At 42.8% G+C, this 18,006-nt stretch overlaps 1 protein-coding gene and 4 non-coding genes across 5 annotated transcripts; all 5 read right to left on the bottom strand.

The window, feature by feature from the left end:
- Nucleotides 1-166: 166 nt before the first annotated feature.
- On the bottom strand, nt 167-278 carry trnal-caa (transfer RNA leucine (anticodon CAA)). The gene is made up of 2 exons: nt 241-278; nt 167-212 (listed from the first exon to the last, which is right to left on the bottom strand). It is a non-coding gene; the product is annotated as a tRNA-Leu (tRNA).
- A 252-nt stretch (nt 279-530) lies between these two features.
- On the bottom strand, nt 531-641 carry trnal-caa (transfer RNA leucine (anticodon CAA)). Its single transcript has 2 exons — nt 604-641; nt 531-576 (listed from the first exon to the last, which is right to left on the bottom strand). It is a non-coding gene; the product is annotated as a tRNA-Leu (tRNA).
- Nucleotides 642-914: 273 nt separating this feature from the next.
- Nucleotides 915-1,026, bottom strand: trnal-caa (transfer RNA leucine (anticodon CAA)). The gene is made up of 2 exons: nt 989-1,026; nt 915-953 (listed from the first exon to the last, which is right to left on the bottom strand). It is a non-coding gene; the product is annotated as a tRNA-Leu (tRNA).
- Nucleotides 1,027-1,306: 280 nt separating this feature from the next.
- trnal-caa (transfer RNA leucine (anticodon CAA)) lies at nt 1,307-1,418 on the bottom strand. The gene is made up of 2 exons: nt 1,381-1,418; nt 1,307-1,352 (listed from the first exon to the last, which is right to left on the bottom strand). It is a non-coding gene; the product is annotated as a tRNA-Leu (tRNA).
- A 6,207-nt stretch (nt 1,419-7,625) lies between these two features.
- On the bottom strand, nt 7,626-17,958 carry pkp2 (plakophilin 2). The gene is made up of 13 exons (XM_053414870.1): nt 17,793-17,958; nt 16,470-16,540; nt 14,953-15,539; nt 14,726-14,864; nt 13,993-14,200; nt 13,743-13,920; nt 11,750-11,867; nt 11,175-11,336; nt 10,485-10,661; nt 9,922-10,075; nt 9,287-9,479; nt 8,937-9,024; nt 7,626-8,418 (listed from the first exon to the last, which is right to left on the bottom strand). Exons 1-13 carry the CDS (start codon nt 17,956-17,958, stop codon nt 8,350-8,352), a joined length of 2,310 nt encoding a protein of 769 aa, XP_053270845.1. The 3' UTR covers nt 7,626-8,349.
- Nucleotides 17,959-18,006: the final 48 nt, after the last annotated feature.

The following is an 18,006-nucleotide window of genomic DNA, read 5'->3' as shown; positions in this document are numbered from 1 at the left end:
GATGCTCGAGAAAATTGAGATTCTATGCATGTTTCCACTGACACAGGACAATACTAAGCATCTCCTGCTACACACAGTCTTAACCATCTACTGTAGAGTCTAAATTCTAGAATCTATACACTTGTTTTATTTTATTTGTTTCATGGACACCTGAAAGTAAAGCACCTGTCAGAAGTGGGATTTGAACCCACGCCTCCATTTGGAGACCAGAAATCCCTTTTGACCAGGAAGGAGTCAGTCCTTGAGTCTGGCGCCTTAGACCGCTCGGCCATCCTGACATAGACATGATCTGTAAGAGGAGCCATTAGATTCCTTTATTTTGTAATAACTGTATTTTCTTCTGGACACTTTAAATACATTTGCATTGGAAGATGATACACTCATGAAAATGTCAACCACACAAGAATATATTGATTGACGTCCTGTTGTTACTGAAAGAGTCTGATAATCACAGAGTTAGACTGAGTTGGTCGTTTGGATCACGTGTTTTCAGGGTGTTACTCAGTCCTGTTTCCAGTCTGTAAAAAGAATGTCAGAAGTGGGATTTGAACCCACGCCTCCATTTGGAGACCAGAAATCCCTTTGACCAGGAAGGAGTCAGTCCTTGAGTCTGGCGCCTTAGACCGCTCGGCCATCCTGACAGTGAACAATGGTTATTTGCAAAGTTTTCACGTAGAAAGCCACATGTCCTACCTGCTGTATTTTTGATACACAAACTGTATTTCCTCTTTGCCACATTAATATTTGCATGGAAGATCATCTGCTCATCAAGGTACAGACCCTGATTTAAAAAAAAACTGTCAAAACAATCTGACACCAGAACGTAAAAGTCTGATAATCACAGAACTAGACTGAGTTAGTTGTGTGGACCGTGTGTTTTCACTCAGTCTCTTTAAACGTGGAGGTGGAACTAATGTCAGAAGTGGGACTTGAACCCACGCCTCCATTCGGAGAGCAGAAATCCCCTATGACCAGGAAGGAGTCAGTCCTTGAGTCTGGCGCCTTATACCACTCAGCCATCCTGACTTGGATCTCTAGTTCAGACAAACATGATGGAGTAATATTGAGTTAAACAAGATTTCCTCTTTTATCACATCAGGTAAATCTGCAGTGATCAGATGCTTGAGAAAATTGAGATTCTAAGTTTTAACAGCATGAAACTACTGCATGTTTCCACTGAAACAGGACAATACTATGCATTTTCCTGCTACACACAGTCTTAACCATCTACTATAGAGTCTAGATTCTAGAATCTATACACTTGTTTTATTTTATTTGTTTCATGGACACCTGGAAGTAAAACACCTGTCAGAAGTGGGATTTGAACCCACGCCTCCATTTGGAGACTAGAAGTCCCTTTTGACCAGGAAGGAGTCAGTCCTTGAGTCTGGCGCCTTAGACCGCTCGGCCATCCTGACATAGAATTAATCTGTAAGAGGAGCCATTACATTCCTTTATTTTGTAATAACTGTATTTTCTTCTGGACACTTTAAATACATTTGCATTGGAAGATGATACACTCATGAAAACGTGTTTTCTGGATGTCTTTGTCCATCATTCCAGGAACTTCTTCCCCCAGAACAAAGTCTGACTTAATTGGTATCTTTGGAAACATTGCGATCTCCACTAGAATTAAATATAAGTCTGTGGGATGTTTCACTGCACAACATAAGCATGAAGGAAACAGTGAGGTTTTTTGGGACTGGGATTTAAGAACATCTCATTCAAGTTAGAACGTTTATATTCTCGTTTCTGAGTTATATTCAGTGACCAACCTTGCTTTTTCCAAACTCATTTACCGGTTCTGTTTTACTTGAGAGCAAACAGGTTGTGAGTTTGTGTGAGTGCGTTTAACCACATTAAAATTCCAGTCAAGACTGAAGTCGTCATGTCTCACAGCATTAATCATGACAGCTGCCTGTTGTGCTGATCGTGCAGAAACAATTCCTTCAGTAAAATGTAATTTCACTGCAACTCAAATACATAATCTGCTCAAACAGAAAATGCATTTTTTGTGCTCAGCATTTGACAAATTCATTTATATGACTCATTAACTGAATAAAAACCATTATGTGAGTCTTATATTTCTTGCCAGCTTTAATTTTGATAGCAGTCATTGGTTCCAGAGCTGTAGGTCCAGGCCCACACGTCAGTTTACAATGCAGAAACTAATCCTCAGCATATGGTGGAGCTGTTGTAACAATCAAGCCATGAGTGATTGATGTTTTCTTTCAAGCAGTGGTGACAAGTGCTGACAGATTAATGGATTTAAGACCCATCTTCAGACTTCATGCACACAGTACTCCCCCTGCTGCTGTTAGTGGCATGTCTGTGACACAGTAAAATCTCACTCACAGGGATTTCTAATGATTTAATGCTTTGTATAGATAAGTTATTCAAATTGGACGGTAGGCAGGAACAGTTTGAGCTAAAACAGCCAATTTCCAACGCCAGCGGCCAACTGGTTAAGGTCCTGACACGTGTTTTCACTTTGCCTCATTAGACCTCTTAGACTGTTGGTGTGAACACACTGTGCCCGAGGGAGATTGTTCTCACTCTCTCCAGGTTTCTTTGCACCTGTCGGACGAAACTTTAACCTTCAACATCCCTCTGCTTCTGAAAATTAAGTTGGCAAGCAGGGCGGCGGTTTAATCAGAGAGAACCCTACAGTGTATGGATGAAGCTTCTCCACCACCTCCCACTAACCAGCAATTAAGCTAAGATACCCCCGGACACGAATGCAGCGATCTTACACATTCATAGTCTGAGCAGCACCGATCAGGAAGTCACCGGAAAATAAACAAACAAGCTAAAATGTATATGTATCTGGATTTTTTAGTTTGAGCCATCTCCCATCCATTAACATGGAGGAGACGGAGTTTATGATCACCAAGAGTCTCTTTGGCTTCACTTTTGTGGAGCAGTCATTGTCGGCCATCTTTATGCACAATCAAGAGAATATGTGTAGGTTGTGGTATAGGCTGCATGATATGCATATATTTTACCAGTATTTTAAAATCCTGGACCTCCACAAATATGATGCTATGTTATGTTTTGACGGTCAAAATATCCGTCTGTATCTTTGGATTGAAAGAGAGTCTAGCAGACCTCCTTATCGAGCCTTGAACATCTCCATCAAATCAATTATTTAATGCCTCTGTGGCACATTTTGTAAAAGATCGAGGATGAGTTAGTCTCCACGTTTCTTATATTTCTCTCATCATCTCCTTGGTAAATTCTTAAAACGTGTGTGCTTGACCTCCTGCCTCCTGTTAAACCCGTGTGTCTGCACGCTGTCTGCCATCAATTCAAGACGGAGACTCTTGCCCCCGTCCGTTGTCAGGACCTGCAGACGTGAGCCGCTCTTTTAATCCCTTTCTCAAACTCTTCAACATGCTTCCTCCGACCAGCTCTCTCTGTACCAGTCACAACACGACCTCCTCGACCCCCAGTAAGTCACGAGTCAGGCCAGCAGACACACCAACTACTCTGAGTTTCAAAAGCACTCCACTCTCCTCAAGCCGCCTCCTTACTCCCGTGGGTCTCATCATTCTTGACCTGTCTGCGGTGCTTGGCACAATCGGCCATTCGTTTCTGCCTGGCACCACTGCAGACCATGTGATTTGAGAATTTAACTGTATAGGGTCTCTGTCTTTCTACCTGGCTGCGTCTATAAAGGTTTCATTGCTGGAATCCCTCGAGTGTTAAATCCCTCTATACTCTCTATGCTGTCCTCGCTTTCCAAGTAGTGAACTGATCTTCCCTGCTCAGGTGGAACTTTGGAATCAGTTTTCTGTGTTTGAATGAAAACTTTCAGGCTGAACAGATTTTTCCTTCTTCTCCTGACCCCACAAGTTCACGTCAAATTGGAGTCCTCACCTCTGAACCAGTCTCCCTCTGAATAGAGTACTTGTAAGTTGTGTCATCCTGAGGACACACTGAAACTAAAGGACCCGGGTGTGGTCTATAACCAAAGATTCTCCTTCCCTATAATAACAGCAGTGTCACTGTTTGGTTCTCAGAAGAGCGCATACCTCCACCCAGGACCCTATATCGCAATGCTACAGAAAACCTTCCTGGATCCATCCCTTTGTGCAGATCTAGACACAAATTTATTGCCGCACAGCAGCTGAAAAAAGCCTTCACCCTTGTGAAACCTAATTTACATGTAAATGGTCTATATTTATAAAGAGCTTTTCTTGTCTTGATGACCACTCAAAGGACTTTACAGTTATTGCCCTTCACCCATTCAGACACATATGAGTAGCACTTTCTATTTGAGAAGGGACATTTTGGGGCTTAGTATCTGGGCCAAGGACATTTTGGCCATGTAGAATGGGGAAGACAGGGACACAAACCTTCAGGTCAGAGGACGACCGCTCTAACCCCTGAGCCACAGCCAGTTCTGCAACAAACATCAGTCTAAGTAAATATGCCAGATTCTTTTCATCAATGAATTATCCGGATATCTATAGGAACATGTTTCCTGTAAATCTGTTGAGAAGATTTTGCATAATCCTGTTGACAAAAAAATGAACAGTGGTAAAAATCTTTTCGGTCGGTTTAATAAAGGTAACAGCTGAAGATCTAGAAGCAGTTATTTGGGTATTTTCCTGTCAATCACCTTATCAAAAGAGATAATAAGAGATTTCTTTGTCTTTTTCCTCAGAGCTGCCTGTAGAAGCTCTGTACTCTAAATAGCAGACCAGTGGTTCTCAGCACTTTAGGCTCATGAGTCTTTAAAATGAAAAAAAAATGCCCTCATGACTCTGTGCCAGCAGCGGCATGTGTCTGGACGTGACCAGTTCAACTGAGGTGATTTTCTTAAAATAACTGCACAAAATGTTCCAGCGTTTCTCAGGAGACAAAGGCTGCAGGAAATTTATGGATTAAATTAAGGTAGCGAATAGTTTTCGCTTGTTCATCTCTCCACTGTCTGGAGTCATCGTTTTCGACCAATGAAATATTGCCAAGTACTTTTGGCAAAATCAAATAAACGAATAACCACATTCTGAACTGTTTGAAGTGAAATACACCATCAAGCAGGTGTTAAAACCAAATCACAATATTGGTTGAGATTTCACAAAATACAATCCTATTAAAATGATGTAAAATCCTCTGGTTCAGGTTTTCTAAGCCGGCGTGTTATAATTTCTAGCTTCAGCACAGGTTGCTTGTATTTGCAAGCAAGTGGCTATGAAACCTTAATAAACTCCTCTTTGTTTAATGAGGGAGAAAAACCTTTGTCCCACTTTCATAAGATCCCCGTTCTACCTCCTCTCTCTTTGTGAAATCTCTCCACCGTTGCTTGCTGGCTGTGTTGCTGCCAAAGCTTAATATCACACTGCCTGTTATCTGGCAAACCTGGGTGTTTCTAATTAGCTGACCAAGAAAGGGATTAACTCAAACCTGGTCCAAACAAAGGGCGAGAAAATCACTGGGCCCAAGGGGAACAAGGGTCCTTTGAAACCAAGACCAAGGTGTGGTGCCCTGTGGGAGGCGCTCTATTTGAAATGACCCCAAAACAAATGTGTGTAAAAGCTTGAAGTCGAAAAGAGATGGAGACACACGAGAGAAAGTGAGCAGAATCAGACTGAGCAATGTGAAGCTCTTCATCTATAATGAAACAAGCTCCTTTTATCTTATAAAAGTCCGATTTAAAGCAGCATGGCAGCGCAAAACCGGATGTTTTGTCGTTTTGATTATTTATTTCCTCCGCAGGCTGGAATCACTAAATAAACTCCTGCTTGTTCATGTTTTCAGGCAGTTCTGTCAAGAGGCATGAGCCGAATGTGGTTCTAAGTGTCGGTCATTTCCTGTAGTTTAAATAAGAGGTTTGTTTTTCCAGTGTTTTGTCTATTGAACATTTTCCTCTCATCGGGTGGTTTTTCATCCCAGATGTTCTTAGAAGATGAAGAGGAGTAAGGGACACACGTCATCCCTGGAAATCAATGGGCCCAGTTCCGAAAAAAAAAGGAAAAACTTCATTTTACATCTGAAATGTTCTTGAGTGATTATGTCAGTGAGAAGCAATTTGCTCTGAGTGCTGACGCCCTTCACAATGGCCTCAGTGTTAAGCAGAGAAAAGTCAAGCTGGCTTCTTTTCAGCCTGTTCTCCACTGCTGCTGCTCCTCTGTGGAAGAATCCTCTCTTTCTTCCTCCGTCTCAAACATGTTCTTTCATTACGTGACATCCTCCCCTTCACATCTACCTGCTCCACTCACAGACATTTTTGGACATATTCTTATTTCTGAGTTAGGCTATGAATCTCTTTTCTTTAGGCTTCAGAGAACTTTAACACTCTCCCCTTGTTTTGGGCTCTTTTGAGACCAAAATTACAAATGGGAACATTTAATTATTCTTAGCATCTAAAAAAAGACAATTGTCCCCTTGAGAAATAATAAATCTGACCAGTCCTCGGCTGTGTGAGAGACAAAAAGAATGCTGTTGAAAGGATTTCACTTCTTCTGCAAACCAGAGGCTTGGAAATCATGCACTTTGTCACCAGAATAGCTCAGAAAGTGGGAGAATTAGAGATTATTAGCAGGGAAAGAGAGGAAAAGTGCAGATTTTAGTTCCTCAAATAGAACAGCTCAGGGTTTTAATCTCAGAGTTAAACCACTTAAAATATGTCGGATTAGGAGACAGTGAATATGAAAAGTAAATGTTGTTTGAGGGCAAAGAACAACTGGGGGACGATTTTACACTGAATCTGTTCTGCTCATCATCGAGGACACTCACTGAGGATGAGTTGATGCTACACCACTGCCCCCTGCAGGATATATCAAGAGAAACCCTCTGCTTTTCTTCAGTTATTTGCTCGGAAAAATAGTTCTTAAATTATTCCATATATTTTGAGAATCATCCTGCATTTTCTGCCTTGGGTTAGGGTTAGGGTTAAACGTATAAAATGCACTTCACACACATAAAAACAAGCCGCAGCCGCTCAGAATGAAGCCAGAAAACAGGAGGGACATCAATTTGATATCATGTCACGCTACATTATGTCCCAGGTACCTGCAGATGGAGACTAAGCCTCTTCTAAGAGCTCACGTCCTCGCTCCCGTGCAGCCTGGATATGCAGATATATGAAGACAATCACCGACACAAAGCCGTAATTACTTTAGTGGGATGCTGTTAATTTGGTTGAGGGAAATTCAACCACCGCCTGGAGCCGAGTTAGGCCTTTGTAGATTTCCCAGACGGGAGCGGCTTCATTAGACCGAGTGGATCTCTGGGGGAATTTGTCTGTTTTAAACGCAAAGTGTCAGAACACGACCACCGAGGCTCTGAGGGGGAGAGGGACCGGAGTCAGGACTCAAACGCAGGTACTGAAGCTTCAGCTTGTGAAGGTGAACTTCAACTAGAGGAAAATGAAACACAAACAGGCTTATGGTCGCCAGCGGCAGGCAAACAGTAGAGAAACATGGGGTAAATACCTGGAAACTGAACTGAGACATGAGGGAAAGGACAGGAGTCAACAGATGGAGGGACAAAGACAAAGGGAAACACAAGGGAGGAAGGGATAAGTGAACACAGAAGAAACACATTATGACAGGTGCATCACAAAGACAAGTAGAGAAGCAGTTTCAAGATAATACAGGAAAAGATACTGAACAATAAAGTGTATTTAAAACCGTTTATTCATTTGAGGAACCCTCAATAAGGCAGAAAGCAGGAGAGCAGCTTTTTTTACAGGAGGAAGTCTTAAAATACATTCATATACATGACATATATACAGGTTGATCTTCATCATTGGATTTTGGTTTTAACATTTAGTTTGTGTTTCATTGTGGTTTTTTCTTATAATAACCTGAAGTGCAACATTTTTTAACACACAGCAAAACCATAAACTGACCAACAAGCTGCCACTATTAAATAAACTGGAAAAAAGTTAAGGAATGTTTATTCATTGCTGTTATTATTGTTGGAGAGATGTTACATTTTCGATGAAAGTTTGTTAATTCATTAGTTTGTATGAGCATGAGGCACAAAGACAGCGGCTGCAAATATTATTTTTTTATGTTGTGTTTAAATTGACTCTATTCCCTATTTCCACATTTACAAACATTCTAAAAACCATGTTTGTTCTTTCCCTACATAAACACTGACATCTACTCTCTACATTGAATCACACAAATAAAGGTTTTGACCCATTTCATGAGACATCAACCGGAAATACAGACGTAGTTTTACGATTTTTCGTCCGCAGTGTTGAGAAAAGCATCTTCTATTAACTGTGACACAAATGAAGGGAAATAGTGCAACGACTGACTTGTGAGTAAAAGCTCTGATACTGTGAAGTAGTGCAGCCTGGAACATGATGTACTGTGCACGAGCATCTCGGGTTCAGTTCCTTCCAGAGCTCACAGCCTTTGTCGTTCTCGGATTGATGAAATCAGTTTTCCTGTAGCCGCACTGCAGAGGGAGAAGAAAGAGGAAATACTGGAAGGTAAATCAACTGAACAACAGATGATTAGTTGTCTTTAAGGAGAGTCAAACTAGTATCTATAGAATTTGTAATACACTGCACACATTTTCTTACTGTACATGTTTCAATAAATGTACTTTTATTTTTTATATATTTCGTTTCAATTTACAGCCTTTTCACGTATTGCTCTTGTGAGTTTGTATCCAGTTGTTATCTTTGTCCTTGAACGACCCGATGCTTCTTCACTTGCTTTATCTTTCAGTTCATGTATTCAAATCCACTCGGCGTAAGACAAATGCTACTCTCTCATATTAAAATTTCTGTTTAAAAATGCAATTTCAAGCAAAAAAGGTACAAATCTGAGAAGCTGCGTGGATCCACACAAACTTAAAAATAACACAAACACACAAAAAGATGCCACTGACTCTGCTGACTCTGTGCAGACAAAAGGACAATGTGTTAGACCGAGGAAGCCCACACAACATCTAACATCTAACACACTCACCTTCTTGTAGGCTCCATGGAGATCAGTGTATTTCCACATGGTGTGCAGCAGGGCACACGCAGCCTGAGCGGCTCTGTTGGGTCCATAACTACGACACAGAGGGGTGAAATAATTCCATCCTGAATTTATAACATAGGTACGAATGACAGTATATGAGAGAGTTGAGGTATTTTGCTTTTAGATTAGTTATTTTTTAACCATATCCATAGGAAATTGAGGTAAATAATCTCCATGTTTACAAATTTCTTAACTTTTTTGCTCATCTTCTCTTTCAACTTGTGTTTTGTATTCATATTGTATTGTCCTTCATCTGTCCTGTGTGAGCTGTGACAGGGTGAGTGCTGACTAACCCGCCATCCCTGCTGCTGATGTTGATGATCTTGGGCAGCGCCCCCTGGTGGACGATGGCTCTGACATTCTGCAGGCTGCTCTGACACAGGTTGATCAGGATGTGACACAGAGAGGCCGTCACCTCAGTGGGCAGGTCGGTGCCCGAGTCGTCGTTGGGCAGCATCGCCACCACCTCCGGCAACACCTGCTTCACTTCGGGTGGGAAACGATAAAACACGGGGAAATATATAGAAGACACAGAATATTTAAATTGAGCAGTAACAGGTATACAAAATCAAAAAGGTCACAGTCCATGTGAAAACATCATGGTTAATATTAAAAGGCCTAAATTTTTCTTCCAGAGGAGTGGGGGTGGAGTCTGACTGGGTTCAAAGTTTCTGAACACCTGCCTTCACCTGCAACCTGCACCCATTGGACGGTACGAGCTGTCAATCACACGGTACACATGCCCCGAAGAACACCGTGGTTTATCATCTATCTCAGTCTAAATGGGACAATAATTTATCAAATGAACATCATGCTGTGTTGAAGAAACTAGAGAGTTAGTCCATAAACTGACTTCTATAGAAACTGAGCGCCCCCTGCTGGCCGCCTCCGCATTGGCTTCACTTTCCAGTCCCAGTGTGAAACTTACCGATGTCAGGATGCAGTTCATGGTGGTGAGAGAGGTTTTTAATGAGGCACACGGCCTTCTTCTTCACCTCGCTCTCTTTCTCCTGCAGCATGTTCTTCACGTGATGAAGACCGTTCTCCCGCTGGACAACAGTGAAAGCGATGGCTTCAGACACCTGCGATGAAGATGTGTGAATTATGTTTATTTTATTTCAGAAGAACGAGAAAGTTCCATATGTAAATGAGTAATAATCAACATCCAGGGGCACAATATTTGAAATCAGGCACATGAATTTAACCAGAGTTAAATAATTTCTCTATAATCAATAAATTTCTCTATAGTTGCTATATTTCTGTATAATCAATAAAGTTCTCTGTAATTGATGCATACCTTTATAATTACTATATATTTTTTTGAAATAATTACATTTCTCTATAATAAATAAATGTATCTACGCCAAAAAAAATCTAAAATCAAGGAATGTCATTTAATTTCTCTATGTTAACACATTTCTCTATTATACATTTATTTCACTACAGCTTAAACATGTTTCTATAATCAATCAAGTTTCTCCAGAGCCCTACCGCTCCGCTCCCAGCCGTGATGTTCTGCAGGGCTCCGACAGCGGCCTCCTGGGTGGCCGGGCGGACGCTGCGGGCGATCAGCGACAGGTACATGCGCACAGTGATGGCGCTCCACAGCCACTCCGCGCCACGTGGGTTGGCCTTCTCCTCCAGCAGGGGGCACTGACGCTCCAGAATCTGGGGGTGGGGTGGGGGGGGAGACAGGCGATGAGCTGTAGATATGAGTGGGGTTCACCAGGTTCACACAGTCGCAGCAGGGCGATGAGTGACGATGACGGACGTGTGCATTTCTCTGCTCTCGTCGTGTGCGTGTGCAGATATTTAACGTCGACTCGAGCAGAGAAGAGAGACCAGACTGTAAATTCACATCATCATGATGAAGACTGAGCTGCAGCGACCGAGGAGCTGCACTGCAGATATACTATTCAAAGGGTCTAATGGATGTGAAAGGATTAAAATGCATTTTTCCAAACTGTAATCCTTTTATTTGAAATGTCATGCTCTGGTGTTTCTCTTCATGCAAATAACAGGAGGATAAATCAAAGCCGTGTTAGGGGTGATTAAACCACGGGCTGTACATAAAGAGGATTAAACCTGCAGAAATCCAGCAGATTTAACAGACTTGCTGTCAGATATTGTCGAACACGTATTCTGCATTGTCACAGCGGATTTGTGTCGGGGGGGGATTACCTCTATGATCTTGGCGCTGCGTTGAGGGAAGCAGCTGACGCTCTTTGGCTCGGGAGCCAGGCTTCGTCGAGACCCTCTGAGGTCCGGGGGGAAGGCTTTAGGAAGCTCCGCCTCCATCTGGTAAGAGAGGTTGTGCAGGATGCAGACGCAGTTCTCTGTGGACTTCAGAGCAGACGTAAACATGGGTAAATATTCAAGGATTTACATTATGGAATGTTGTATAGCTGTCATCGAGGTACTTTTAATTTGCAATTGAGACTCAGGTGTGTAAGCGTGGCCCCTTAATGGCCCCTGATTTAGAAAAATCCTAGATCCGCCACTGCCCCACATGTTCTGGCTCTATGTCCCCCAGGGTGCCCGCCCCCCAGTTTGAGAACCGTTGCACCTCTGAGTAAAAAAAGTGGGGTTTAAACATAGAATGCATCACATCTAAAACATTGGATTAAGCAGACGTAGAAACTCGAGCGCCTGTAAAACTCCACTTCAGCTCAAACAGCCAACGGCCTTTGTGTGAAGCCGACTGTGTGAAGATGAATGTTTTTTCCTCTGGCTACGCTTCATCATTTCCATTTCACCTTGTCATCCGTCTTGTAGTCGGCGATGGTTCCCCGGATGTAGTAGACCAGAGAGTCGATAAGATTCTCGCAGTGCCTCATCGCCTTCCTGCCGTCCGGACCCGCAGAGCTCAGGTTCCTGTAGACACATAGGGACAATTGTGTTTTTATTTCTACTGGCTGAAATAAATCAACCTCATGATTACAAACGTTAATGGTTTTTGGATTCCAGGCTGTTCCTAAACCAGCTGCAATTATGAAAAACATCACCAACTAGGTAATCCAGCTTCCCTCAGAAAAACAAATTCCTGGATTAACATTCTACCTGCGCCTGACAGCTTCTGTGATAAAATATAACGAAGGGAATTCGTCATTTTTCTCCTCCCGCGGGGGGGGGCTCCGAGGGGTTGAGAACACGATAAGGAGAACTTGATAACGCCCGGGCCGCCGAGGACTGAGTGATTTCAGTTCAGCAGAGCGGAGAGAAGAGAGAGGGCTCCATGAATTATTCAGCCTCCCGACTCTTTTCATCTGGCTGTAGTTGCCGGGGGAGCGGCCGCGTCGGATTCTCTTCTGCTTTGTAAACAGGGAGATGATCTACGACCAGAATAACCGACTGGAAACCAACACAACCAACATAATCTGAGGCCGCGGCAGATACGCTGTCATCAACCGAGAGCTATGACGAGAGCAGAGAAAACGACAGGTGTATTAAATTCTGTGGCATTTTGGAGTCGCTGTGATCACCAGACCGAAACAAGAGAAAGTGACATTTCTTTAATTCATCATCGAGCAGCTTTCTCATGATTTCTTTTGTTTTTGTTTTTCTTCTTGTTGGCAGAAACCCAATAAAAATTTTCATCAGGAATCTGAAAAGGGGTTTCGGCCCCTTCCACAGAACCAGCACTTCAAGTTCCTTGTTACAGCAGAACTCAGACGGATGAGATCAGTTTAAACCTCGATGAGAATCTGTTTACTCGTAACTCGGCTTAGCAGAGACAGTATATCACTACCTTCTCTCAACTGTATGACTACTTTCTCTGAGACCACGCTCTTCTTTGAGTCTGAGCGCGAGAAGAGGAGCTGAAGCGCAGATCTAAAATATCTGAGTGCAAGCAGTTTGAGCACAAGCAGAGCTGATGCCAACTACATTTCATCTTTAAAGTCCACTTTGCACATTATCACACAGCTTGAACAGTTAATTACTCATTACTTATTAATGGATATGATACATTAAAGTCTATTGAGGCTTATTTCAGTCCCACTGTGTGTATAATTCATAAACTGTATTAACTGTGTGGTGTCACAAAAAATGTATATTATATAATCAGGTGAAAGTTGCAATGGACAACTTTTATTATTAAATAAAGAAAAATAGAGTAGGTGCTTTTTGTTTATTTCTAAATGGGCCACAAAGCTGTCTAAATGTAGTAAAATCTAATAAATCAACAATTGATGCTTTTAGATCAGTGAAATTAGTGTAAAATAAAGCTTTATAGAGCTTTACATTATGTATATATATATATATATATATATATAAATTGTTTTTCCCTTTAACAGTCACCGTTTTGATGTATATTAAGTTTTAATCTATTTAAATAAGTGATTAATTAGTCAGCTGTTGCTTCAGCCTGATTTTCTGTTACTTTATTAAAAGTGGAGCAAATCTAAGCACAAGCGTCGTATATATAAGTGTAAGCGCAGGGTTTAGAGTGAAAGCGTCACAAGATCCTCCTGCTCTGAAACGCCCTTGAAAAAAATAAACTGCTTCTCCATATGCACAGGGCATTTTTATTCCTAGTTGTATGAAAAGTTAATCTGTGTCTAGTTCCCCTCAAAGTCTCTATTTATTTTGGTATGAGTCGTCTGTCTGACACCAGTGGTCGGTGTCTGTTTACTGCGATCTATAATCAGCGCTGCAGAGAAGAACTCGGAGCATCCGGTTTCAAGGCCCACAGAGGAGGAGGAGGAGGAGGAGGAGGAGGAGGAGGAGGAGGAGGAGAGGGAATCGTACCGCAGGCAGCCTGTGGCAAAGTGGAAGACCTCAGAGTCGGCGAGGAGCTCGTCTTTTGGGTTCTCGCCCTCGGAGATGCCCGAGCTGGGCACGAGGATAGACTGGGTGAGGACAGATAAGGCCTGTCTGGAGAGAAGCTCCTTCAGCAGGTCGTGAGAGGAGAGGTTCCACAGGAGCCCTGAAAACAGAAATAGATTTTATCATCTCCAAGAGACCCTATAAAAATCTATTTACAAAGCCAAAGGCCGACCTGCGAGTTGTCGTCGGGTCTCAATGTCCCGGCTGCTCTTCAGCACGCCCAATATGGTGGCTATGCCGTCGCTCTCCTTCACCTCCATCTTGTTCTCGCTGCTCTGGTACACCACGTTGCGCAGCGAGCCGGCGGCGACGCGCTGCACCTCCTCACTGTCGCTGTGGAGGAGCTGCAGCAGCTTGCCGATCCCATGCAGAAAGTACACCTGAAAATATAGGTTAAGATGGGGTCTTCAATGGTTCAGTGTGTACCATTCAGATAAAAGTGATCTACAGGCTGAGATTGAATGTAAAATAATCATATTGATGTTTTCACAAGTGTTATATCTAAATTAAATGGGCCCCTTATATATAAATACTTTTATTTTCATCTGGAGCAGGTCCTTTCTGCAGAGGCTGCCAGGTTTTTTACAGTAGCCCAGACTGGACAAACCAAACACCTTTTGAGTTTTTATGACGACTGAAGGATTCAAAGGTTCTCTTTAATGTTTGGAGGGGGAGGGTGAGGTGAGCGGGGTTCAGCTGCAACATGCAACTTCACCACTAGATGTCACTACATTCTACACACTGAACCTTTAAGCCACCTCACATCTATCTGTACAAAGAGAGAGATCCCAGGACTAAAAGAAGCTACAGGTACTTCCTCCCAAAACTGAGGTATGAAAATTGGAGAATTATAAACTAAACTGTTAACGCCATCATGTGGACACAGTGCATGTGAGTAAACACACCATCTTCTTGGCCTCTGCGCTCTTGAAACATTGATTCTGAATGTGGCTGGCTGCGTAGATCAGCGTTTCCTCGTTCTCCTGCGTCAAGAGACCCACGGCCTTATCCAGCGTCATCTCCGGAGGCTTGTTCGCCGACGTCCTGTGTGAAGCAGACACAGCCCTGATTGAGAAGATGCACAACCAAGGACATATTAATGGAACCAGAAGAGGATCAAACGTGTTCTCACAGTGTCATGACATTCTGCGTCTGTATCTGCTGAACGGGGACGTCTACTTCCACCTTCCTGCCCATGTCCACCTCCATGCTGGTGACCGTGGGCGGGTACGAGTTCAGCCTGCGGAGGGGCTGAGCGTTCCTCCCGCCCTGAGCCAACCACGACAGCCCCTGATCGCCACCTCTCTCCTGCACGTTGCGTCTCTCAGCTCGGTTTTGACTCCAGCGAGGGCCGTACCCCCCGCTCTGCTGAAACGCTGCGTTTGCAAACCCGGGCTGAGGCCCTGACGTCTTCCTCTGTAAACCCTGGCGGAAGCTCCTGCCTGCAGTTGTGGACGTGTGCGGCCGCGTTCCATGAGGCGCATCTGAGAAGGCGTAGCGCAAGGGTGAGTCGTTCCTGTACGAGCGGTGGTGAGGCGTGCCCGTCCTCTGAGGCTGACCGGGTCCGGGGAACGTGTACGTGCCGAACCGCAGGGGGCTGTGGCTGAAGGGGGCCCGAGGTAATCGTGGGGTCTGCGGAGGAGACACCTCCACCCTCCTGGTCGGTCTCTGCACGTGGCTGCTATACAGAGAGCAGCTAGTGGAGGTCAATCCATTCATCTGTGGAAACAAAACACAAACTACACGTTAATACAGTGAGGTCTGGGAGGACTTTAAATTTACACAATACAGTACAATATTAGATCCGATATTCAATACTGTTACTATTGCCATGTAAACAGTTGTTTAGCATGAAAAACAATTTAGAACCTGTACTCAGAAAATACTCTTTATCTACGTGGTGTAACAAAAGTAAGTGTTATATAATAAGATTAAAGTGGCCTTGGACAAGTTTTAGGAGGTTATAAAGAAAAATAGACAGGAAGTGCTTTTGTTTATTAGTATATGAGTCATGAAGCTGACAAAACGTACGATGGGACGAGTACAAATGTTAATAATTAATGCTGTTAGTTTAATAATTGAAACTAGTGTCAAATTATATATTAACTTCAATCAACAAAAGAAAATTCGAAAAAAGATAATTTTACCAGTCACAATTTGATCAAGAAGATTCAGTTTTAATGTATAGAGATTAGAGATTTAAGAGATTAGTTATTAGATTATTACTTTATCTTTTGTGTCAAATTTCTTGCGAGTTTTTATTTATTTATACCAAATCAGTAGATTGAATGGAAAAAAATTAAGATAAAAGTACGTAAAACACTACTTTCAAATTGTTTTCGACCATTTGTTAATAAAGGAAAAAGCTAATTTATTTTGTCACTGTCGGGGCTCCATAGAGCTGAAGTCAACACTGTTAAAATAACATATAAATCCCAATGTCGGATTTGCATGATCAGGTGCAGACATTTGAATGCATTCAAATGGCACAATATGTAAAGTACAGCGTGATAAGCATATATGAGCCTGGTGTGTGTGTGTGTGTGTGTGTGTGTGTGTGTGTGTGTGTGTGTGTGTGTGTGTGTGTGTGTGTGTGTGTGTGTGTGTGTGTGCATGTGCATGAGTCAGGAGGTACAAAGATCCCCTCACCTTCATGTTTGGTAAATGTCCATCTGCAGCATCAAAGCTCTGTGCTGCGTTCCTCTGTAAGTGGACACCACCTTGAACAAGTGGAAGAGGTTTAGTCAGAGCGTCCAGTTTCACACTGTAGTTACATAAACACATGATGGCGACACCAACACCTCCTCGGGTCGGCGGCGTGACTCCCACCCGAAACACTCGGAGCGCTGCGAGCGTTTTCCTACACTGCAAACACAACTTATTCATTTCCCGTCAGAGGGATTGGTAAGAAGAAGACAGAGGAGGAACAAGTATGTAATTTTAGGGTTTTTCATTCATTGATTTTGACGTGAATTTCTGGTACATACAATACAAAGTGTTTTACGCCTGAATGCTTCAATCTGTCATCAGTTCATTGCTCTCCTGTAAATCATTTTATGCCGATGACTGACTGGTGTCCGTGGCTGACTCACCCACACCGACCAAATAAACCAATATAAGAGCACAGATCCCTTAGAAAGCCAGGAAGTGAGTTGAGGTTCAGGCTGGAGGAAGCTGCAGAAACCTGTTGGACCAGGAAACTACTGCAGCAAGAATTCTCCTCACAAAAAAAAGGCTGGATTAAGTGGAAATGATTGATAAATAGTTAATCAGAAGTGGACTGCACATGCTTCACACAGAGCAGATCCTCTGGCTTGGCGGAGGCTCCTATCATGATAAAATAATAAAAGCAAATATTATCATCAAAGGCTTGTCACGAACCTTCAATCAACATGTAAAACATTAAACAATATGAATGTTTATTGCCATTCAACTTTTACCGATAGCGAAATAATAAAACTCCGATAAATTTCTGTATTGCAATAAAAGAGTAAAAGGAAAAATATCGTAAAATAATTCTCATCAGTAGCAATGTAGCTAAACTCCAATATATATATATCAACATATTGAGACAAAACTATAACAATAATAATTGCAATGTAATTGTTATCAAAACCAATGTAACAGAACTAGTAGTGTGATAAAACAATAACAACAGTTCAATAATTAACAATAACAGTGATGTCACAACATTTTCATTGATCGCAATGCAACAAAATTTCGAAATGTTTTATGGTGATTTATCATAACTTATGATGATTATTGATATCGACTCATATGAATTAGTTTCATCTTGTCGACATTTAGGCCAACAGGCCCATGAATAATTGAAGGTGGATGGTTATTCTAGTGGGGACAGGAGGAGGAGGAGGAGCAGAGTGTGGCTCCTCTTCATCACCTCCACTCACCTGCAGTGTACTTCATCTTCATCCTCACAAACAACACAGTGATCGTAGTAATGTGGATCGTTACCGTTGCTCTGGCTCATCCTCGCCCTCCTCGCCAGTGTGAGCTGGACCTGCTGCTGGACCCGCAGGCTCCGCTCGGCAGCGGGCCCGGCCGGCAAAGCCAGGCTGGTGTCGTCCAGCCCGGAGCGGCCCGGCCCGTGGGGAGCTGACCTCACAAACACCTCGTCCATAGTGACCGGGTCCGGGGGAGAGGAGCGTCGCGGCCGTGGATCCATTCA

This window comes from Pleuronectes platessa, chromosome 22, assembly GCF_947347685.1.
Source record: "Pleuronectes platessa chromosome 22, fPlePla1.1, whole genome shotgun sequence".
Taxonomy (NCBI): domain Eukaryota; kingdom Metazoa; phylum Chordata; class Actinopteri; order Pleuronectiformes; family Pleuronectidae; genus Pleuronectes; species Pleuronectes platessa.
The sequence above is the reverse complement of the archived record's forward strand: the minus strand, read 5'-3'. Positions and strand labels throughout refer to the sequence as shown.

What these genes read in the sequence shown, in the direction of transcription:
- pkp2 (XM_053414870.1), bottom strand. Translation starts at nt 17,958, where the DNA reads ATGGACGAGGTGTTTGTGAGGTCAGCTCCCCACGGGCCGGGCCGCTCC. An exon ending in GACCCGACGACAACTCGCAG is followed by an intron (nt 13,921 to 13,992) that starts GTCGGCCTTTGG and finishes TTCTGTTTTCAG; the next exon opens with GGCTCCTGTGGAACCTCTCC. An exon ending in GCAGCGCCAAGATCATAGAG is followed by an intron (nt 10,662 to 11,174) that starts GTAATCCCCCCC and finishes CCCCACCCCCAG; the next exon opens with ATTCTGGAGCGTCAGTGCCC.